The sequence below is a fragment of the Diabrotica virgifera genome, chromosome 7, assembly GCF_917563875.1.
Source record: "Diabrotica virgifera virgifera chromosome 7, PGI_DIABVI_V3a".
In the NCBI taxonomy this organism is placed as follows: Eukaryota; Metazoa; Arthropoda; class Insecta; order Coleoptera; family Chrysomelidae; genus Diabrotica; species Diabrotica virgifera.
Genome location: NC_065449.1, coordinates 57919921 through 57945321, shown reverse-complemented (window position 1 = coordinate 57945321; position 25401 = coordinate 57919921). Strand labels below are relative to the sequence as shown.

At 31.2% G+C, this 25401-nt stretch overlaps 1 protein-coding gene across 1 annotated transcript in view; it reads right to left on the bottom strand.

Moving 5' to 3' along the window:
• Positions 1 to 25401, bottom strand: part of LOC114335356 (protein Red) — a 34478-nt gene that overhangs the window by 4789 nt on the left and 4288 nt on the right. The window contains exon 3 of the mRNA XM_028285584.2: positions 23719 to 24033. Coding sequence (XP_028141385.1) covers positions 23719 to 24033 — 315 coding nt within the window. The remainder of the gene's footprint in view (positions 1 to 23718; positions 24034 to 25401) is intronic.

The following is a 25401-nucleotide window of genomic DNA, read 5'->3' as shown; positions in this document are numbered from 1 at the left end:
TCGATCATGAGCGTCACAAAAAAATAATAAAAACCACGACTTTGACCCCTTATAACTACCCTCGCCCCCCACTCTGGTTTCCGGCCGTTGGGGAAAGTCATGTATACAACTAATTCAACATATCCCCGTATAGTTTTTACATATTACTTATCACGCACAAAATCCGCTTCTATCTCTCCAACTAATTGTGAGGAAGTTGGTACTGAGTCATTTTTATTTACTATCCTTAATGGCCACGAATGACCCACAATTTCAGTTGAATATACGTTTATATTTCCACTTTGGAAATCATTCTCAAAATACAACTAATTATTTTTTAAATTCTAAAGAGGAGCCTATCAAATGGCCAGCAAGATCCCCAGATTTGACACCTATAGATTATTTTTATGGGGATATTTAAAAAGCAAAGTGTAAGTAAATAGCACACAGACTATCAAATAACTAAAAGCCAGAATTCCAGAAGATTTAGCACTAATTTCTCCGGAAACGATTAGAAAAGTCTTAGATGAATTTTTATTCAGAATGGATATCTGTTTCCATAGACAAGGCGGTCATATTAATTATTTTTCTTTATAGACCAATCAAGTTAGTAAAAAATAAGCCGTTTTTCGACATAATTGAAAAGACGAGGTTTGACAGTTGAAATGTGTAGTATGTGTGTGTGTGTGTGTTTATGTTTTATTGGCACTGGTTTAAGCAAGAAATGTGTAGTATGAGATATTACAAAAGGGCTACCATCTTGGGATTCATCAATTTTTTAGTGGAACATTTTTTAAATAAACAATCAAAACGTCAAACTTAGTTTTTTGCTCATAACTTAAAAATTTGTTTATTTAGAGATTTGACGTTCACAGGTAACTTTTTTAGAATAAAAAGATACATCGAATGAGATATGCTAAATGAAAATCGGTTAATAAACAAAAAAGTTATTGCAAAACAGACGACAAAATCATTGTTTTTTAATATTGTTAATAACAATTTTATTGTGTATTAGAATATGTTTAAATATACCTAAACTTGTGGGCATTATGGTGTTTGAATGGTGTGCAAAAAATGGTCCAGATCTGTTTAATAGTTTTCGCAAAATTGAATTTGTTTATAAATTTTTTTGAAAAACGAGCTAATTTCTGAGGCTGGTCCAGTTAATATAGCTGAATGTATCTCAATAATCCGGAGCTCATTTCCTTCGTTAAGATGGATACTAACAGCCTATGAAAAAAAAAAAGTAAAAAAAAATTACACATACGTACACAAAATTATTTGTTAATAAATAGCAGTTTTTAAACTTATAAACAATTACAATAATTTCGTAGAAATTAGATCAAATTAAATGGCAATAAAAAATACGGAAAGCTGGTTAAAATACACAACTTCTAAAAAAAATTTTAGGTCGTACGACCCTTGGGGTCTGAGATAGCCCCTTTTTTTGAAAAAATCACTGTTACGTTAATTAACAACACTAAGATCTGAAATTAACCAATATTTTATAAGAAAAGTCAAAGTTTTTAACAAAGTTTTTAGCAAGAAAAAATGTTAAAAATTGTTTAAACAGTAGTGTTATAAACAAAAAGTATTTTGCGTTCCGACTAAAGTAAAAAATAGCGGGCGTAGTCGACTGACTGAATAGTGGGCGCGGTTGGCGACCGGCAGCAACTTCTAAAATTACGTTATACCGACCACAAAAATCAACTTTAAAGTGAATAACAAATTTTCGTCATTCCTTATGTTTTCGAGGTCTCCGAATCCGAATATGGAGTTTATTTTTTTCTAGAATTAGTGGAACATGTTCAAAAATCAAATTTTATGCCAAAATGCGATAAATCAATTTTGATGATTTTTCAATTTTAACTCACTGTATTTTTGGTCGCTGTAAATATTTCCTTTTGAAAATTTTACTGTGCTATCTTTGAAGCATTTAGATAACAATGAGATTTGTCCAAAATGATTAAACACATTAAAAGAGAAGTTGTTAATTTTTAAACATTTTGTCGTCAGATTTCGTTAGTTTCATGCTTACTTAAAAAAGTTGAGTGACAAACTTTTAAGTTTATAATTTTAACTAACACAGAAATAAAATATAATTCATGAAGAAGTTTTCCAAAAAAATTTAATTTAAAATATGCAATAGGAAAAATGTTATGTGACTTTATAGACGAGCGGCACACTGGCACACCCCAAAAAAAGCTTATTTCTCGAGATACTGATACTAATTTTGGTAATACTTTATATTTTTGATGGTGCTGAAAACGAAAATTAGGGTTGTTTTGAAAAAATGCCCCTTTTTTTGAAAAAATCACTGTTACGTTAATTAACAACACTAAGATCTGAAATTAACCAATATTTTATAAGAAAAGTCAAAGTTTCTAGCAAGAAAAAATGTTAAAAATTGTTAAAACGGTAGTGTTATAAACAAAAAGTATTTTGCGTTGCGACTGAAGTAAAAAAAAATAATGGGCGTAGCCGAATGAGAATAAATTCGCAGACTACCATTCGCTAGCGCTAGACCGTTGCAGCCCATTTTTAACATTGACAGTATACCGGATTTAAAGATTAATATTATATTTATATATTTTGGTAGAAACTTGCATTTTATGAATATTATTATCTTGCACATTTATTTAGTAAAATTATATTTTAAATAAATAAACTTAAAAAATGACAATAAAAAGGCCACTTAAAAAAGGTTTATACATCCCATTAGCTGCTTTGTTTTGGATAATTTTGCAATGAAAATAAGATAAACATTATTATTTTAATGTGGTACCATAGATAAAAAAAATAGTAAACTTGGTACAGTAGAACCCGATTGGTAGGTATAGGCCATTTTTATTCTCTATTTTGAATCCGTGTGTAGTCCAGGCTGTATCGTCGGCCCCGTTAGGTAAATTATTCCGATTCTTATTTTTTGCACAAACTTACTCAAAAAAAGTTCCTTATAACAAATCCAAAGGGTACCAAGAGCTACCGCGGCCGGAAAATTGTTTAAACAATTTTTTCATTAGTTTTCTGTTAACTTATAAAAGTTGGGTGACAAACTGTTTAGTTTATAATTTTAATCAACGCAGCATTAAAACATAGGCCCTGAAGAAGTTTTCTGGAAAATTTCAAGTCAAAATATGCAACAGAAAAAAAGTTACGCGACCTTATAGACGAATGGTACTCCCCAAAAAAACGCTCATTTCTCGAGATATCAATCACACTGTGGTGAATGGCTAATTTTGGTCTTACTTTATGTTTTTGATGGTGCTGAAAACGAAAATGAGTTTTATTTTGAATTTTAGATCGGGAAACATTGTCAAAATCGAAATTTTACCCTAAAAATAAAAAAAATGAAATCACGTTTTTCTTAAAATTAAAAGTTACACCACCTTTTTTCTATAAAACATTTTGTTCTCTGTACTCTAGATTTTAACATAAAATTAATTGAACAGCTAAATTTCAAATTTTGTCACTCAACTTTTGCGATTAAACTTTGCAATTCAAGAATCTGTACCTTTTACTTCAAACAATTTATAACTTTCTTTATAGAAAGACAGAAATATTGAAGCAGGTCCCATTGTCTTCATAATTGTGAGAAATATATACTATAAAAATTTTAGAAAAAAATATTACAATGGAACTGAGTTGTAGCAAGTTAAACGCAAAAAACGTGATTTTTATTTTTAGGGTAAAGTTGCGATTTTGATAATGTTCCCCCACGTAAAATTCAAAACAACCCTAATTTTCGTTTTCAGCACCATCAACAATATAAAGTACCTATTACCAAAATTAGTATCAGTATCTCGAGAAATAAGCTTTTTTTGGGGTGTGCCAGTGTGCCGCTCGTCTATAAGGTCACATAACATTTTTCCTATTGCATATTTTAAATTAAATTTTTTTGGAAAACTTCGTCATGAATTATATTTTATTTCTGTGTTAGTTAAAATTATAAACTAAAAAGTTTATGACTCAACTTTTTTAAGTAAGCATGAAACTAACGAAATCTGACGACAAAATGTTTAAAAATTAACAACTTCTCTTTTAATGTGTTTAATCATTTTGGACAAATCTCATTGTTATCTAAATGCTTCAAAGATAACACAGCAAAATTTTCAAAAGGAAATATTTACAGCGACCAAAAATACAGTGAGTTAAAATTGAAAAATCATCAAAATTGATTTATCGCATTTTGGCATAAAATTTGATTTTTGAACATGTTCCACTAATTCTAAAAAAAAATAAACTCCATATTCGGATTCGGAGACCTCGAAAACATAAGGAATGACGAAAATTTGTTATTCACTTTAAAGTTGATTTTTGTGGTCGGTATAACGTAATTTTAGGAGTTGCTGCCGGTCGCCAACCGCGCCCACTATTCAGTCAGTCGATTACGCCCGCTATTTTTTACTTTAGTTGGAACGCAAAATACTTTTTGTTTATAACACTACTGTTAAACAATTTTTAACATTTTTTCTTGCTAAAAACTTTGCTAAAAACTTTGACTTTTCTTATAAAATATTGGTTAATTTCAGATCGTACGACCTAAAATTTTTTTTTTACAAGTTGTGTATTTTAACCAGCTTTCCGTATTTTTTATTGCCATTTAATTTAATCTAATTTCTACGAAATTATTGTAATTGTTTATAAGCTTAAAAACTGCTATTTATTAACAAATAATTTTGTGTACGTATATGTATTTTTTTTTACTTTTTTTTTTTCATACGCTGTTAGTATACATCTTAACGAAGGAAATGAGCCCCGGATTATTGAGATACATTCAGCCATATTAACTGGACCAGCCTCAAAAATTAGGTCGTTTTTCAAAAAATTTTATAAACAAATTCAATTTTGCGAAAACTATTTAACAGATCTGGACCATTTTTTGCACACCATTCAAACACCATAATGCCCTCAATTTTAGTTATATTAAAACATATTCTACTAAACAATAAAATTGTTATTAACAATATTCAAAAACAGTGATTTTGTCTTCCGTTTTGCAATAACTTTTTTGTTTATTAACCGATTTTCATTTAGCGTATCTCATTCGATGTATCTTTTTTTTCTGAAAAAGTTATCTGTGGACGTCAAATTTCTAAATAAACAAGTTTTTATGTTATGAGCAAAAAACTAAGTTTGACGTTTTGATTGTTTATTTAAAAAATGTTCCACTAAAAAATTGATGAATCGCAAGATGGTAGTCTTTTTGTAATATCTCATACTACACATTTCAACTGTCAAACCTCGTCTTTTCCGTTATGTCTAGTAAAAACCTAACTTGATTGGCCTATTATGTGCTTTCTGTTTATACAGTACTATTAATTACAAAATAAAAATGTTTTTATTAACTTCTGCATATTAATGATCAATATTGCATTGGCCATTAACAGACTATAATATGTTGCATTGGCAATAAAAAACTGTAAAAAATATTTGGGCATTGCATGGCGAACTGCCCAAAATTTTATTATTCTAGCCTTTAGAGAGGGTCAGTAGTAGTGTAAATATAGAATCGCGACTGAATTCCGCCGTTGCGTTAGCCGCCACCTTGATTTTAAAGGAATACTAAGATAGCGGCCTTTGCTCAATGTCTCCAGTGGCGACGCGTGACTTTTTCTGTGTCCAGTGTTACCAAGTGTTACCAAAACCGGATGCAAAAAATCTTATTTAAAAAAATGAAGATATGGCTAAATGTACCTATATATAGCTTCAATAATATTATTTTGTATATCCCTTGAAACTCTCGAAAAAACAGTTGATGTTTCTAGATGTTGGCAAAATTTTTGATCTTTTTTGGCAATTAATGTTAACAATTCCCTGTAATTGCCTCGATTGTCAGAGTCGTCGCCCTCAAAATGACCACGAAACGCTAATTCTTGTTTGTCAAAAAACATACGGTATCTATTATAAGTGTGCTAATGATATACCTATCTATTTTTTAACAAACTCATTATGTTAAGCAATATTTGCTTTAAAATCTTGGTTAAGAGAACTTTCGATTCTTGTCTTGCCAAACTGAATCAAATTGGGTACAGTTGAGTCCCTTAATCTTTACCCGTGCGTCATCATTTAAAGTTAAAGCATACGAAATAAGTCGGAGATTGAAATTTACTAAACGCAACAGCAAGTGACACTTATCATCGACTTATTTCGTATGCTTCAAATGATGACGCACGGGTAAAGATTCAGGGACTCAACTGTGTACATCTTACATATAGGTAACGGAGAAATTTCATGTCTCCTTTTTAAAACTCTAAAACTATTATTTAAATCGTGAACCTGGTCCACCCATTTTTCTGTAGAAACCAGAAGACATGGTCAACAATACAGTCTATTTTTCTTGCAACCACATAACCAAGGATTTTCACTGTACCAACTAAATTTAAAATATCGAACTACTTTTTTTATTCCTTTTTTAAATTGTTTAAAATAGGTCTACCATTTTCAATAATCTCATTTTTTTCTTCAAAATGATACAAGGAGAATTACTTTTCAAGTAGTTGATCGATTACGCAGCGACACTCATCCTTGGTTAACTGCACGCACACTTTTATAGGTACGGTAACCTCTGGTAACAGTGCTACTGATGACAGCGAGGATATAACCATTGTAACCACAAATGAGACTGGTAACAGAGTATAATAAAGTGCAACTGAGTCACATAAACTCACCAATATTTTCGTGTGTCTGCGAGTAGTTGGTTATTTACTGAATTAGGTACTATTAACACATAATATAATAATATACATATTTCTATTGGTAAAAATATTGGTAAATGGAATTATTCATCGTCATAAAATATTTATTTGCAAGACTTTTAACTGTTACCAATGATAACAGTGGTTACATGGACGCTTCGCCAGTGAATATTTCCAACATTTTTAACTTTTCGACAAAAATGGTAAGGAGTGAAATTGTTGCAAATGTGATTTCTTACAATTTCTTCTTTACAATTTTATTTGTGTGGTCAATATTTTCCGAGTTAAGGGGGAAAATAGTAAAAGTAGGGAAGCATAATTATTATTGAATTACAGTAGACTCGCGATTATCCGAGTCTCGGTTATCCGAGCCCCTCGGTTAACCGAGGCAAAAGTCATAACTGGTGAGTTACAACTTTCAACCTTGGTGCAACATTGCCGCCTCAAAAAGAGGATTGAAGCTTACGCAAAAATCAATCAAAGACTTTTTTAAACAGTAATATTGATAAGATAAATGTTTTTATCTTTTATAGACAGTACTGTATTAGTTTTGTCATTAAAATATCCACAGTTATGGTTATTTACGTGTTTTTCAATCAATATAACCGATTTCAGTGTTAACCGAGTTTTTCGGTATCCGAGGTAGTCACGGTCCCAATTACCTCGGATAATCGCGAGTCTACTGTATTTCGTTTATTATTAACTTTATGACATAATTCAGAAAATGTCAAAATCTCTCCATGGGAGGATATGGTTTGACATCAATATTTCAAGCACATTTTTGTAATTTTTTTTAAACTATGATACAATTATTTTATTTTTAAACTAAATAAGCATACAGAGAGCGCCAAAAATAATTACACTTTTATAAATCAATAACTTTTTATAATACCACGTCTGTATTATTTATAGGACACAATATAAAAAGTATAACAAAAACAATTATTTTTCAAATCAAAATGTCAATTGAATCGGTGAGATCTTTCTCTCCTTCCTTATACCCTCTCAGGTGTCGGATAATCGGTGAGATCTAAAAGGATAATATGTATTCCATTTTTTGCCAAATTTAGTTAAGATAACAGTTTTTCCACCTACCTCTACCGAAAGTATACTTTTCCGGACCTGATTGTAGGGAGCAAAGTTGTACTGTCCTCCCATGGGATGATAAATTAACTAAATTTGGCAAAAATGGATTATTATCCTTTTAAATCTCACCGATTCAATTTTAAAAACAAAAAACATTTCCGATACCGGGAACCGAACCCGAGCCTCATGGGTGAAAGCCAGGTATCCTAGCCACTAAACCAATATTTGATTTAATATATTGAGATAAATAGTTGACATATAAGTTAGATCCAAATGTCATTTCATTATTAAGATTTAAAATGAATTAAAATAAAAAATAAAACTCAATGCATCTATACAAAAGCTGTTAGATATTGCAATTTAATCGAGTTCTGAGCTATTCTGAATTTCAGGCGTCTATGTAATCTGGAAGTATATTTAAAATGGATTACAAGATTTCTCGGACATAGTGACAAAGACCAAGCCAAGTACACTAAGCGGCAAAATTAACGCACCACCTTAAAAGTGGGACATTTTCGATGTGTCATATTTCCTAAACCTGTTATCCGATTTGAGTGATTTTTTTAATATGTTATAGCTTTATTATTCAAGAATATTGGTGTAATAATATTGTTGCTAAACAAGTAAGTGTCATTGTATAGCGGGTGTAACAATGATAGTGTGTTTTTTCCTCAAAGTTCGGAACACCCCGTGGAATATTTCAGCGCATATCGAGGGGTTCGAGCGAAAACCCGATAAATAACAAAACCATTGTTTAGAGATAATCGCGATTAAAGATTTTATCAAGTTTGAATAAGATTTAAAATCGTCATAGGAAGTTTTATCAAATATGTGTTATAGCCAAATGGCAGAGAATTTAATATTTAGTTAGAATAATTTATTTTAAGTTTAATTTATAAAAACGTATTTACAAAAAAAAATAAAACGTGATATTTATCGGGTTTTACCTCGTTGAATGAGTATAACATTTGACTTTATTGGTTTTTATTTTGAATTTTTTTAATCATAAAATAAAAGTTAATTGTATATTATTCCAACAAAAATAAATTAATCTGCATTCTTTTTAGAAAATTAAAAGGTAAAATGTGTCTTCTTCCGATTCTTCTCACATCATTACATCTGGAATTCGATCTACGATATAATTACCGGTTTTTAAATTTGTTATTCAAGCATGCACCTCTTCTGGAAAATATTTTCTTGGCACATCTTTATCAAATCCGTTTTCTTTGCTTCACATATTGGAAAGGCACTTTTATATAACTTTGGTAAATTGCCCGGAGTTGGTAAGTCTATGGTTGCTTTTTGGGATGAAATTCGTTTTAGCCATTTAGGGCGTAGAGTAGGAGTTTTTTTGTAATTCAAACCAATATCGTCTGATATTTTTATTACAGTTACCGTTTTCCGCTATTGTCTTCTTTAGAATATCATCCAGTAGAATCACTGTTAGCTACAGCATTTATTATATCATCTTGGAATATACACAGCGTTTTTTTAAAAAACTTTTGACACACTGGAATTCATTCATGCTAAGCTAGTGGAAAGAAACATTTCTTATTAAATGTTCGTTCCATTCTTTGGGAAGTTTTAAGAACAAGTCTAGTCCTAATTAGTTTGACAGTTATATTGTACAAAATAAAAAATTTTCTAGACTAGACTACTACTACTAGACTCCAGTAGTTTCTACAGAGTTTCAATAGTCTTCTGACAACTTTTCAGTACACTTAAATTTAAATTTACTACAATTGATTTGCTGTGGTACCTTGGAAGCTCTGAGTTTGTTTTTCATTATAAATATGGGCCCCATTATAACCGCTTTTTTGTTTTCGTAATGTTCAATTGTCAATTTACGCCATATTTTACTGGGTTTTCGCAGGAAAAAAGTGTGCTGAAATTTAATAAACTATCATAGTCTAAAATTCTTTATCGGATTTTCGCATGAATATATTTTGTCAAAATGAACAATTTTGTAATCTTCATCTTCGATAAAATTAATTATCAGTTTTTAGCTTAGAAATATTTCTAATAAAATTCGTAATTTTACACAGGAAAAAGAAGATAAATGATTCTACCGTATTCTCATATTATAAATATGTTTACAACAAATTATTTTTATCACTAAAGTTATACTCTCTCTCGTTCCATCCCTCCTTGTGGAGTATTGGGCGCTTATGCGTTTCTTGGCCAAAAGTGTAAGATTGCTGTCTGGCCGGGACAGCGCATCTTCTTTTGTTTTTATTCTCTGGATAAATTGTGAACTAATTCCCTCCACTCTCTTCTATCTTTTGCTCTCTTTTTGACTTCGCCCCATCTTAGTCCAATTTTTTCGTGTTCTCTCGTTGTTGTTCTTTTCCAGCTGTTGTCTGGTCTGCCCCTCTTTCTTTTTCCCTCTGGTTGGTATTCAAGTGCTTGTCTTGCTATGCTGCTTTGGTCTTTCCTTAAAGTGTGGCCGATCCATTTCCATTTTTTTTCCTTGACTGTAGTAGATACGTTAGTTTGCTTTGTCCTTTCCCATAGTTCTGTATTAGTTATTTTATTTGGCCAGTATATTTTTAGGATTTTTCTTAGAGATTTGTTTACAAATGTTTGTAGTTTTTTAGTTGTATTTTCGTCCTGTTTCCATGTTTCTGCTCCATAGAGCAGTATACTTTTAATGCAACTGTTAAAGATTTTAATTTTTGTTATTTCCGATATTTCGTTTGTTTGCCAAATTTTATTTAAAGCGTTGAATGCGTGTTGCGCCTTTGTTATTCTCGTCTGTATATCCTTTTTACACCCCCCGCTCCTTTCCATGACAGATCCCAGATATGTGAACTTGTCTACCTCTTCTACTTCTTTACCGTTTATCATTATTTTATTATTTGGATGGTTATTATTTTTTAGAAGTTTAGTTTTTTCTGTGTTTATTCGAAGTCCGATCGTGTCGGAGTACTGTGCCAATTTGTCAATTTTTGCTTGCATATGATTTCGGTGTTCAGTTATAAGGCAGATGTCATCTGCAAATTCGAGATCTTCTAGCTGTTTGAAAAGGTTCCACCTGATGCCTGTTCGATCGTCGATTACTTTCCTCATTACCCAATCTATCATAATAAGAAATAGGGTAGGGGATAGTACACAACCCTGTTTGACTCCACTTTCTATGGATATCTCTTCTGTTACTTCACCTGAATGTTCTAGTTTGGCTTTGTATCCTTCGTAGAAGAGTTTAATAAAGTTTATGATTTTTTGTGGTATCCCATATAATCTAAGGATTTTCCACATCTGTGCCCTATTTACACGGTCAAAGGCCTTTTCGAAGTCGATAAAACTCACATCTATATCTTTATTCCATTCATTTGTTTGTTCCAAGATAATTCTAAGGGTGCAAATGTGATCAATAGTGGAATGGTTGGAACGGAAGCCTGCTTGGTTGTTTCTCAGTTTTTTATCTAGTTCCGGCTTCAATCTTTCCAAAATGATTTTGGTCAGCACTTTGGATGTGGCACTTAGTAGTGTTATTGCACGCCAATTGTTGCATTTGCTCAGGTCTCCTTTTTTGGGTATTTTTATAATCAATCCCTCTTTCCACTCCTTTGGCAATTCTTCGTCCGTCCATATTTTATTCAAAAGTGTATGTAGCATCTCTACTGACTGCTCGGTGTCTGCTTTTATTATGTCAATGGGTATATTGTCGATTCCTGCGGCTTTGCCATTTTTTAGTAGTTTTAGAGTGTTTCCAATTTCTTCCATTGTAATTTCTCCAATATTCACTTCTAGCTCTGGTGATTCTACTTCATCTTCTATGATTTGAGTTATTTCATGCTTAGCATATATCTCTTCGAAGTATTCCTTCCATCTTTGTATTATTTCTTTCTCATTTTTTATTCTATTTCCTTGTTTATCCTTTACTTCTCGTATATTTCGTTGTGCTTTTCCTGTTAAGTTTCGTATGATTGTATATTGTGTTCGTAAGTCGTTTTCTTTCGCTGCTTCTTCTGATATATGTAGCATCTCATTTATATAGTTTCTTTTATCTTTTCTGGCTTGTTTTTTTACTTCTGCGTTTTTTGCCTTGTATTTCCTTTCAAGTGTCCTCTCTTCTTCCGATCCTTCCTTTTGTAGAATTTCTTCTTTGATCTTTTTTCTTTCTTCTATCAGTAGTAGAGTGTCTTTGGTAATCCATTTTTTATTTTGTCTTCTTTTTAATCCGATTGTTTCTTTTGCTGTATTCATCATCACTTCTTTAAAATATTTCCATGTTTCTTCGACTGACTCTCCAGTTTGTTGTGATACTGTTCGGTTAATTGCCAGTTTCTCACTAAATTTATTTCTTATACATTCTTGTTTTAGGGCATCAACGTTGTACTTGTTCCTTCTGCTGATTTTTTGGTTTTTATCTCTGGCTAATTTCATTTTTAGTCTCGCTTTGATTAGCATGTGGTCTGATCCCACATCAGCACCTCTTAAGCTCCTGACATCTTGCAGCCAGCTTCTCCATTTATATTCAATTATTATGTGGTCTATTTGATTCTTGTATCTCCCTCCCGGTGATTTCCATGTTTCCTTATGTATCCGCTTATGTTTAAAGATGCTTCCGCCTATTAAAAGTTCATTTTGCTCACAAAATTCGATTAATCGATTTCCATTGTCGTTTCTCTCTCCGATTCCCTCCTTTCCCATCACATGTTCATGTCCTTTATTATCATTTCCTATTTTTGCATTAAAGTCTCCGATTACTATTTTTATATCTCTTCTATATTTATTATTAATCTTATTAAACGTTGTTTGTAGTTGCTCGTAAAATTCTTCCTTCTCATTTTCGTCGTTCTTATTTGTGGGAGCATATACATTTATTACTATTATGTTATAATATCTTGCCTTCAGTCTCGCCCAAATAATCCTTTCTGACACTGGTTCCCACTCTACTACAGCCTTTCTCCCCTTTTGGGCTAGCAGTATTGCCACTCCCTTTTCGTGTTTGTCATTTACATCCGTATTCCCAGAATATATCATTAGCTGTTGGTCACCTACTCGGGTTGATCCACTACCATTCCATCTTGTTTCGCTTAGTCCGACAATGTCTAATTTGTACTTATCAATCTCTTGGCTTACCTGCTCCAATTTGCCGGTTTCGTGTAGGGTTCTTACATTCCATGCACCTATAAATATGTTCTCTCTTATGTCTATTTCATGTTTATCTTTCGTTTTTGCTCTATTTCTATTTTCGTCCTTGCTCAATTCCTTTTTCTGTGCCTTGTCTGTCGTGATTTGTGCTTTTGTTTGTGTATTTTCATCTTCTGTTAGTTTTTTGGATTTCCCTGGTCTTCTTCTAGCTGGTTGCTGTATTGATTCCATTTGTGTGTTTTTCCATCTATTATTAATTTATTATATTTTATTGTAACACTTTTACCCTTATTAATTTCTTCATTTGCGACTTGTCTTATTTTTTTCTGTGTTTGTAGTTCTTCTTTTGTTATGTCATTATTTATATATACTTTATTGCCTTTTATGTGTTTTAGTTTAGCTTTATTTTGCATGATCTTTTCTTTTTCAAACTTGTTCTGTAGTTTGACCAAACATGTTTTTTCTCCCAGTTTGATAACTTCTTCGATTTGAACATTGATATTCATTTCTTTTTCCATGAAGTTTCCTACAGTTTGTTTCAGTGCATTTCTATCGATTGTATCTATTGGCAAGCCTTGTATTACAACATTATTTACTTTCCTTTCCTTTTCTAGTCTTTGTACACGTATTTTCATATAGTTTAGTTCTTTTTTCATTCCTTCCTTCTCCTTGTGTTTAGTTTGGTTTTCTTGTTTAACTTTCTCCAATTCTGTTTTCAGGTCGTTTAATTCCTCCCAGTACTTTCTCTGTTCATTCTTTATCTCTTTTACTTCCGTTGTTAAATTTTTTGTTTCTGTGGTTAAGTCATGCATCATTTTAATAATTTGATCGAGCTTATTATCTTCGTTACGGGTTTTGTTAGGCGATCTAGACACTTTTTTACTTTTTTGGAACAATTCTTCCTCTTCTTCTCTGTTCCTCTTTCTATGGTCTTCTGATGTGTCGTCGTCCGAATCCACTTTGTATCTATCCATTATTTTTACCGGTGTTAACAAATTCGAAGCCATTTTTTGTGGCGCAGCGTGCATGTATTACTCACTCCCGTTACTTAATAGTCCAATCGGTGTTTTGTCACTGTTCGGTTTGCGAAAAAGTGCCGAGCCCGCCTCAAAAGCGCGGAGGCTCTTCACCTTATCAAACCTAAATAGTTACTGTTATTTATAGTTCGTTAATTTGCATACGATATTTTTGTTCTTTCCCAATAAATATAAGAAATTGTACACATACAGATTATTTTCACTTACTTATATTCACTCCCGTTACTTAATAGTCCAATCGTTATTTTGTAACAGTTTGGTTTGCGAAAAAGTGGCGAGCCCGCCTCGATGGCTCAAAATCAGTCACCTGCTTTTTGGGATGAAATTCGTTTTAGCCATTTAGGGCGTAGAGTAGGAGTTTTTTTGTAATTCAAACCAATATCGTCTGATATTTTTATTACAGTTACCGTTTTCCGCTATTGTCTTCTTTAGAATATCATCCAGTAGAATCACTGTTAGCTACAGCATTTATTATATCATCTTGGAATATACACAGCGTTTTTTTAAAAAACTTTTGACACACTGGAATTCATTCATGCTAAGCTAGTGGAAAGAAACATTTCTTATTAAATGTTCGTTCCATTCTTTGGGAAGTTTTAAGAACAAGTCTAGTCCTAATTAGTTTGACAGTTATATTGTACAAAATAAAAAATTTTCTAGACTAGACTACTACTACTAGACTCCAGTAGTTTCTACAGAGTTTCAATAGTCTTCTGACAACTTTTCAGTACACTTAAATTTAAATTTACTACAATTGATTTGCTGTGGTACCTTGGAAGCTCTGAGTTTGTTTTTCATTATAAATATGGGCCCCATTATAACCGCTTTTTTGTTTTCGTAATGTTCAATTGTCAATTTACGCCATATTTTACTGGGTTTTCGCAGGAAAAAAGTGTGCTGAAATTTAATAAACTATCATAGTCTAAAATTCTTTATCGGATTTTCGCATGAATATATTTTGTCAAAATGAACAATTTTGTAATCTTCATCTTCGATAAAATTAATTATCAGTTTTTAGCTTAGAAATATTTCTAATAAAATTCGTAATTTTACACAGGAAAAAGAAGATAAATGATTCTACCGTATTCTCATATTATAAATATGTTTACAACAAATTATTTTTATCACTAAAGTTATACAGGGTGTAACAAAAATACAGGTCATAAATTAAACCACATATTCTGGGACCAAAAATAGTTCGATTGAACATAACTTACCTTAGTACAAATATGCCTACAAAAAAAGTTATAGCCCTTTGAAGTTACAAAATGAAAATTGATTTTTTCCAATATATCGAAAACTATTACAGATTTTTTATCGAAAATGGCTATGTGGCATTCATATGGCAGGAACATCTTAAAAAGAAATTATAGTAAAATTTGTGCACCCCATAAAAATTTTATGGGAGTTTTGTTCCCTTAAACCCCCCCAAACTTTTATGTACGCTCCAATTAAATTATTGTTGTGGTACCATTAGTTAAACACAATGTTTTTAAAACTTTTTTGCCTCTTAGTATTTTTTTGATAAACCAGTTTTAATCGAGTTGCGGCTTCTTTTTTAATATATTTACATAAAAATTTTATGGGGGTTTTGTGCCTTTAAGTCCCCCAAATGTTTGTGTACGTGCCAATTAAACTATTATTGCGGTACCATTAGTTAAACACACTGCTTTTAAAACTTTTTTGCCTCTTAGTCTTTTTTCGATAAGACACCTCTTATCGAGATATGGCTTCTTTTCTAATATAGTTCAAAATATATCTCAAACTGTAATTTATACATAAATTTTCATATTACTACCAGGTCTCTTGTCAGTATACAATTATGTGGTGGATTTGATAAATATTCAAAATATCTCGATAAAAACTAGCTTTTCGAAAAAGTACTAAGAGGAAAAAAGTTTTAAAAATATTGTGTTTAGCTAATGGTGCCACAATAATAATTTAATTGGAACGTACGCAAAAGTTTGGGGGGGTTCAAGGGAACAAAACCCCCATAAAATTTTTATGGGGTTCACAAATTTCACTATAATCTCTTTTTAAGATGTTCCTGCCATAAGAATACCACATGTCCATTTTCATTAAAAAATCTGTAATAGTTTTCGATATATCGGAAAAAATCGATTTTCATTTTGTAACTTCAAAGGGCTATAACTTTTTTTGTATGCATATTTGTACTAAGGTAAGATAGGTTCAATCGAACTATTTTTGGTCCCAGAATATGTGATTTAATTTATGACCTGTATTTTTGTTACATCCTGTATATCGGGTTGGTGTTATTAAAAATAGGAGTTAACGGTTTTTATCATGTTTGGTTTTTATTAGTTATTGTGCTTAAAAATGTTAATATCAAATAATAACATTTACCAGTGGTAGGAGACGTGTTTTTACAACAGCAGAAATAAAAATACCGGATTTCATAATTTTGGTATTTATCGGGTTTTCGCTCGAACCCCTCGATATAAAATATTGAAATTACTGTAGCCTTAGGCTTTCTTAATACATATTTTGCTTTTTGATTCATTCGCTTATGTTGGATAATAAAGAAGTTAGATACTTTAACAACTAGCAACGTTCTTCATCAATACAGGGTGTTTCTAAATAAGTGCGACAAACTTTAAGGGGTAATTATTGTGCATGAAAAATAATGACGGTTTGCTTTATAAATATATGCCCGCAAATGATTCGTTTCCGAGATACGGGATGTTGAATTTTTTCTTACAAACTGACGATTTATTTATTGCTCTAAAACCGGTTGAGATATGCAAATGAAACTTGGAAGGTTTTAAGAGATAGTTATTACGCATTTTTTGACTTACAACTAAAGTTCTTAGTTGTATGTCAAAAAATGAGCAATAACTACCTCTTAAAACCATGTAAATTTCATTTGCATACCTCAACCAGTTTTAGAGCAATAAATAAAAAATCAGCTTGTAAGACAAAATTCAACATCCCGTATCTCGAAAACGAAGCATTTGCGGACATATGTTTATAAAGCAAACGGTCATTATTTTTTCATGCAGAATTACCTTTTAAAGTTTGTTGCATTTATTTAGAAACACCCTGTATTGATGAAGAACGGTGCTAGTTGTTAAAGTACCTAACTTTGTTATTATCCAACATAAGCGAATGAATCAAAAAGCAGAATGTTAAGAAAGCCTAAGGGTACAGTTGAGTTTTAATTTCAATATTTTATATACGCTGGAATATTCCACGGGATGTTCCGAACTTTGAGGAAAAAACACACTAACATTGTTACACCCGGTATACAATGACACTTACCTGTTTACCAACAATATTATTACAAAGATATTTTTGAATAATAAAGCTATAACATACTAAAAAAATCACTAAAATCGGACAATTGGTTTAGGAAATAAGAGACATCAAAAATGTCCCATTTTTAAGGTGGTGTGTTAATTTTGACGCTTAGTGTATACAGGGTGTTTCATTGGGAAACGGAAATACTTTAATTGTGAATAGAGGTCACCGAGGCGGTTCTAGTTATACTACATTTTTTGCTCTACCGACTTTTATAACCGACTTACAGGGTGTTTTATCAAGTTTGCCAATTTCTTTTCTAAGTCATAACTTTAGAACCACCCTGTATATTTTTTTGATATTTGGTATGCATGTGTCTCATCCAAAACCCAAACGACCGACATACTAATCACAAGAAAAATCTAGGTCCGGATTAACAAAAAATTATAAAGTAATTGTGACCTTAAAAAACACCCTGTATATTGAAATTCTGAAAATCTGTTAGCATATTTGAAAAGGGCACAAAAAACTAAGTCGAATCGTTCGCTTCAATTTTTCGGCCAGACAATTTTATGACTTTAATTTTGAAATTATATTGAATTTTTTAAGAACTCTGACATTAAAAAGCAGGTATTTATATATAAAGCAGGTTAATTATAAATTATTAAAACTATTGAATAAATACTCATTTTAAAATTAATCAATACTTATTTACCACATTGGAACGACCCAATTATTAATTGCAAGAAAAATCCAGGTCCGGATTAACAAAAATCATAAAGTAATTGTGACCTTGAAACAACACCCTGTATATTGACATTTTCAAAATTTGTTTGCACATTTGAAAAGACCACAAAAATCTGAGTTTATCGGTTTGCTTTTTTTTTTTGTGAAGGAAATTTAATTACTTTAATTTTGAAATTAAATATATTGATACTTTTAAGAACACTGAAATTGAAAAGCAGATTTTTAAAGCACTTTTAACAATAAATTAATAAAGTTATTAATTTAATATCCATTTTAAAAATAATCAATACTTATTTACGATATTCGAACGACCCACTTACAAATCACAACAAAAATACAGGTCCGGATTAACAAAACAATATCAAGTACTTGTAACCTTCAAACAACACCCTGTATATTGAAATTTTCAAAATCCGTTTGCACGTAGGTATGAAAAGAGCACAAAAAACTACGTTTAATCGTTCGCTTCAATTTTTTGGCTAGACAATTTAATGAACTTAATTTTGAAATTATGTCGAAATTTTTAAGAACTCTGGGAACTCATAATAAAAATTTCGATATAATTTCAAAAGTAGTCATTAAAAATTGTCTGCACAAAAAATTAAAGCTGGACATTAAACTTATTTGTTCGTGCTCTATTCAGTTGTGCAAACGTATTTTAAAAATTTCAATATACAGGGTGTTTTTTCAAGGTGACAATTACTTTGTATTTTGTTGTTAATACGGACCTGGATTTTTCTTGTGATTAGTAAGTGAGTCCTTCTAACGCAGTAAATGATAACTGATTATTTTTAAAATTAGTATTCATTCATCATCTTGAGTGACTTATTATTAAAAGTGCTTTAAAATCCTGCGTATTAATTTCAGGGTTCTTAAAAATTTGAATATATTTAATTTCAAAATTAAAGTTAATAAATTTTTGCTCAAATATCAAAGTGAACTGATAAACTCGGATTCTTGTGGTCTTTTCAAATGTGCAAACAAATTTTGAAAATGTCAATATACAGGGTGTTGTTCAAGGTCACAATTACTTTATGTTTTTTTTTTGTTAATCCGGACCTGGATTTTTCTTGTGATTAATAATTGGGTCTTTCCAATGTGGTAAATAAGTCTTGATTCATTTTAAAATGAGTATTTATTCAATAACTTTAATAATTTATAATTAAAAGTTAATAATACCCGCATTTTAATGTTGAGTTCTTAAATAATTCAATATAATTTCAAAATTAAAGTCAAAAAATTGTCTGGCCGAAAAATCGAAGCAAACCATTAGACTTAGTTTTTTGTGCTCTTTTCAAATATGCAAACAGATTTTCAAAATTGCAATATACAGGGTGTTGTTTTAAGGTCACAATTACTTTAAAAAATTTTTGTTAATCCGGACCTGGATTTTTCTTGTGATTAGTATGTCGGTCGTTTGGGTTTTGAATGAGACATATATGTACCAAATATTAAAAAAATATACATGGTGGTTTTAAAGTTATGGCTTAGGAAAAAAATGAGCAAAATCGATAAAACACCCTGTAACTCGGATATAAAAGTCGGTAGGGCAAAAAATTTAGTGTACCTAGAACGGCCTCGGTGACCTCTATTCACCATTAAAGTATTTCCGTTTCCCAATGAAACACCCTGTATAAAAACGTTTTAAAAAATGGATTTTGCGGTGGACATCAGAACTTGTCACTGGATTATGTGAAACATAATTCAAAATTTTTTTATTAGCCTATGAGTTTCCCGAGGAAACGCTGTCAAGTTTTTATTTTTAACGATTTTTGAGTTCTCGGTATCACTCGGAAGTAAAAAAAAAACAAATACAATACTTTGTAACATTTAAATTTTGGTGAAATTCAACGTATTTATTCTTGCTAAAAAAAATATAGCATAAAATCAAATATATTTCGACAGCGATACCTCACAAAACGTCTAAAGAAAATCTACGCAAAATTTCAGGCGGATCGGTCTATACTGCGTTCCGCAGTCACTTTGCAGTGTGGGCAGCATATCCCAATATAAAACTTATGGAACCTTGCAGCTCAGTGTTGCCGGTTTTAAGCAGACGAACTTAAAGTCCGTCTAAATAGAATATTCCAGAAGTCCAAAACATCTTGATTTGAAAATTTGCGGATTTTATTATTTTTAAATAATTCATAGATAGGTACTATGAAAGATATTTATATGATATTAAATATATATCATTTGAATATTAATTATAATTAGCCTGTGATTAATATTATAGGTCTGGATCCCGCGTATGAAAAAAAAGTTGATTAATATCAAGCTAAAAATTTGTTAATACCTTAAGGGTGTCTAGTCGGATAAACTTTGATATATGGGAACACTGGAACAGGGGCAGTTTTAACTGTGGAACAGGTTAAAAATTTGGAACATTCAGACCACGAAAACGGCACACTTATTTTGTCAAACAGAACAGACTTAAACTCTCCGAACAGAGATTAAACTCTCATGCAAAAATCAGACTGCTATTTATCACCTGTCATAATTCCTGTCATTTGACATATTTTACATGTTCCACTCATTAAAACGCCCATTTGGTGATAAATAGCAGTCTGATTTTTGCATGAGAGTTTAATATCTGTTCGGAGAGTTTAAGTCTGTTCTGTCGGACAAAATACATGTGCCGTTTTCGTGGTATGACCGTTCCAAATTTTTAACCTGTTCCACAATTAAAACTTCCCCTGTTCCAGTGTTCCCATATATCAAAGTTTGTCCTAGTAGACACCCTTAAGCTATTAACAAATTTTCAGCTTGCTATTAATTAACTTTTTTTCATACGCGGGATCCAGACCTATTATATTTAATAGTTATTTATGATATAAGTGTTAAAAGTACAATTTTAAGGCACACATGTGGAAGTTTGCAGAATAAGCGAAGCGAATTCTGCAATTCACATGAGTGCCTTAAAAATGTACTTTTTAACACGTGTACTTTGTACGCACGTAAGAAGTTATACTTCTATTATATGATTTCAACGAAATACATATACTTTCAACAGGTTATTTGTATTTAAAGATTAAACTAATTTTTACTTACTACTTTCCAAAAATTTTATTAAAACAATACTAAAAATAAAAAAAAGTTAGATAACCCACGGATTCGAACCAGGGACCTCTCGATCTCCGGACGAATGCGCTACCACCGAGCTAAGCTCCCTTTGCTTTGACAGCTTACAAGATTTCTCATACATACTGACAAATTTAATAGACCAAGTGAGGTATAAAAATACTTTAAAATTTATTTAATATAAATATTAATATCTCTTGGCAACACTGTTCTTCATAAGAGTCTGTACTGAAAGGTGACCGTGGAACGCAGTATAGTAGTTTTTGAGTTACAATGTTCACCTTTAAAAAGGTAGTTTTGAGAAAAACACGTTTAAAGTTTTAATAACTTCGTCTTCGTTTTCATATTTGTCTGTCAAATCGTAAAGTGATGCACATCATAATATGTTTTTGAATCGCGGAGTAATCTACAAATGAGAAGGGGAACAGTTGCTGAAAGTTTCTCACTACGCTCAGGCATGTTGGCGCGAAACAGCGGCAAAGCGAGTTGAAGGGAGCGATATTCAACATGCTGTATGTTTGGCAATTTTACTCCGATCAATCCGATATTTTTAGAGAGTATTCCTGAAATTATGCACTTATATTTAAAATAATAAAAAAAAATTAAAAAATTCAAACCATACCCCCTTAATAGTTGGGTATTATGAGATACTAAAAACAAGTATTATGGGTTATAAATGTATGTTTCTGAAAGACAAAAAAGACTAAATGTCGCTTAGTTTATTTGATATTAGGTATTTAATTTTCTGGACTTATAGACCAGGGCGCACCTGTAAAAATATTAGTACATTTGGACGTTGAGAGGTGACTCAAATTTTTTTGCAGAAATTGCTTGAAAATAACTCAAATAATAATATTTGAGTTATCCTCCCTCTCAAAAAGGTCCGGAACATTGTTTAAATAATCAAAATGTCAAAAAATTAAGGAAAAACTCGATTTTTTCTTCGTTTTTTGATTATAACTTTAAAAGTATTCATTTCCGAGAAAAGTTGTACTGACATAAAAGTTGCGTAATTAAATTTCCTACAATATAGAATTAGTTAAAAATTTAAAAATAGTCACCTTTGTTGTAAAATAGCAATAATTCCGAAAAAACCATACAAAAACAAGTATTCGCATTTTACGTTTTTCAATCATTTATGCTAAACTTAGGACCTTCATATTTCACCCAGAAGAACTTTATGATACAGTAAAACAATACTGTAAATTTCATTAAGATCGGTTCAATAGATTTTTCAAAATAAATTTTGCAATCGAGCTTTCGCAAAAAGAATTCATTTTTTCAAAATGTTACAGGACTGTAAATAAAGCAGATAGCAAGTTGAATTTTTGTTTGCTTATAGAAGTGGACTGTACTTTTCATGTGCATTTTGCAGAATTAAAATTGAATAAATACCACGGCGTCAGGAATTTTTTTAAATAAACATTAATTATTGGTGCTACGCGCAGGACAGCGGATAGTTTGCTCTGATTGGGCATTCCAATGACCTCTGATAATGATTGATACATTTTAATTTTTATTACATTTCGATATAAATAAATAAATTTGTTTATTGCAAAATAAAAACACACACTCTATCCTTTGAAATAATACTTTTTTTAGCAAAAACTTTCTTTGTTCATATATTTTAACTTGAAGAATAAAAGTTTATTATTTTTAAGCATACGCAATTATTTAAACAATATTTCACAAACAATAATAAAATTATTTTGATTTTTGTGGAATTAAAATATTAAAATACAACAAAATATAGAGTAAGAAAATAATATATTAGATAAAGATTGGAAGAAATTTTGGTGGAAATTAATTTGTGCGAATCGAACACCGCTGTCCTGTGCGTAGCACCAAAAATTAATGTTTATTTAAAAAATTTACTGAGGCCGTGGTAATTAATAGATTTTAATTTTGCAAATTTCAAATGAAAGGTACAGTACACTTCTATAAGCAAAAAAAAATTCAACTTTCTATCTGCTTTATTTTCAGTCCTGCAACATTTAAAAAAAATAAAAATTTTTTTGCGAAAGCTGGATGGCAAAATTTATTTTGCAAAATCTATTAAACCGATCTTAATGAAATTTACAGTGTTGTTTTACTATATCATAAAGTTTTTCTGGGTAAAATATGAAGGTCCTAAGTGTACCATAAATGGTTGAAAAACGTAAAACGCAAATACTTGTTTTTGTATGGTTTTTTTTCGCAATGATTGCTATTTTGCAACAAGGGTGACTATTTTTTAAACTTTTAACCAATTCTATATTATAGGAAATTTAATTACGCAACTTTCATGTCAGTACAACTTTTCTCAGAAATGAATAGTTTAAAAGTTATAATCAAAAAACCAATAAAAAATCGAATTTTTCCTTCATATTTTGACATTTTGATTATTTAAACAATGTTCCGGACCATTTTGAGTGGGAGGATAACTCAAATATTATTATTTGAGTTATTTTCAAGCAATTTCTGCAAAAAAATTTGAGTCACCTCTCAACGTCCATCTCAAAACAGATGCGCCCTGGACTATTATGTTGTTTTAGAGATAAATCATAATTTTTACTGGACTGTAGGTAAATTACTTTCGGTGGGTTGCCGATTGTCTTTTTCTTTTTGGTCAACGCCAAAAATGGATACATAGAAATTAAATGGTGCCATAAATTTTTAATGATCTAATTAAACTATCTAACATTTACTGAAAAATAGATATTTAAATTCTAAAAAAATTATAATTTGCTTACCTGGATAACACTCTGCATATCCCTCAGGTTCTTGTTGCAATTTGTTCAATATTTCGGCAGACTTATTAACTCTAAATGTAGGTGCAGCGTTATCAACAGGTTCGTTATCATGTTTGTCAAAGTATGCATGCCGTTTGCTTTCATGATCCCGATGTCTACTGCTTTTTGCAGCTGGAAGGTAATCACCAATGTCGCCATAAATAGAATCATCTTGGTGGGATCTTTTTGATGTTTTCTTATCTAAATTATCTTCTTGTAGATCATACTCTTTCAGGTTTTCTGGCATACCCTTCCTGTTCTTCTTTTTACGATTTCCTGAAACATTGTATCAAATTGTATGAACTGTGACCTTATCTTGGTATAAATATAGCAATAAAAAGTAAAGCAATATATTGACAACTTTTTATGAAAAAGACCTAACGTGGAACATATTTATGATACATAGTGAAATTTGTGGGCAAAAGATGGTTAGTTAAAAGTGGGATGTTAAAGATTAAAATCAGGGTTCAAAAATACATAGAGTAGGAAAAATTAAAGAATACCCATGAACGATCACATCAGTTACTTATTTTGCATTTGCTGTCTTTTTCTATAAAAATAACAAACGTTTGTTATAGAAAAAGACAGCAAATACAAAATAAGTGATTGATGTGATCGTTCATGGGTATTCTTTCATTTTTCCGACTGTATCATACTATTTATGTAAATATCAAAATATTGGATATATAGGTCTGAATCCCGTATACCAAAAAAAAGTTGATTAATAAAAAGCTGAAAATTTGTTAATAGCTTAACAGTATCTACTCGGACAAACTTTGATGTATGGGAACATTGGAACAGGGGAAGTTTTAATTGTGGAACAGATTAAAATTTTGGAACGTCAGACTACGAAAACGTTCCATGTATTTTGTCGGACAGAACTTCCAATTGATTTGTTATTATTTCATTAAACTCTCATGAAAAAATCAGACTGGTATTTATTACCAACTGGGCATTTTAATAAGTCCAACACGAAGAACATGTCAAATGTCAGGAATTCTATTGGAGATAAATAGCAGTCTGATTTTTGCATGAGAGTTTAATGAAACGATAACAAATCAATTGGAAGTTCTGTCCGACCAAATACATGGGGCATTTTCGTAATCTGACGTTTCAAATTTTTAAACTGTTACAAAATTAAAACTTTCCCTGTTCCAGTGTTCTCGTACATCAAAGTTTGTCCGACTAGACATCGTTAAGCTATTAACAAATTTTCAGCTTGCTATTAATCAACTTTTTTTGATACGCGGGATCTAGGCCTAATATATGCAAATGTTGATATTTATTTTGCGTATATGGTATTATGTGTTTTCCAATATCCATGTAATGAATAAAAAAAGGAGTTTTCATTAATAATTGTATTCTCTCTCCTATGGTGCTACAGCCCAAGTCGGGCCCTGGCCTCCCCTAGCATCCTCCTCCAAGTACATTACAACCTGCCATATCTGGACCTGTCATATCCGGACCTCCCCATATCCGGATGGTTCTGCGCCGTTCGGATCTACCGAAATCTACCGAGAAAGGCAGTCCTGCTGTTGGACAACGCACTAAAAGAAGAACTAAAAGATGGCAAAATAATGTATTATAGAATCTATAAAACGTGTCTATCGACGAAAGTTATTGACGGCGTTGATTACTGGAATG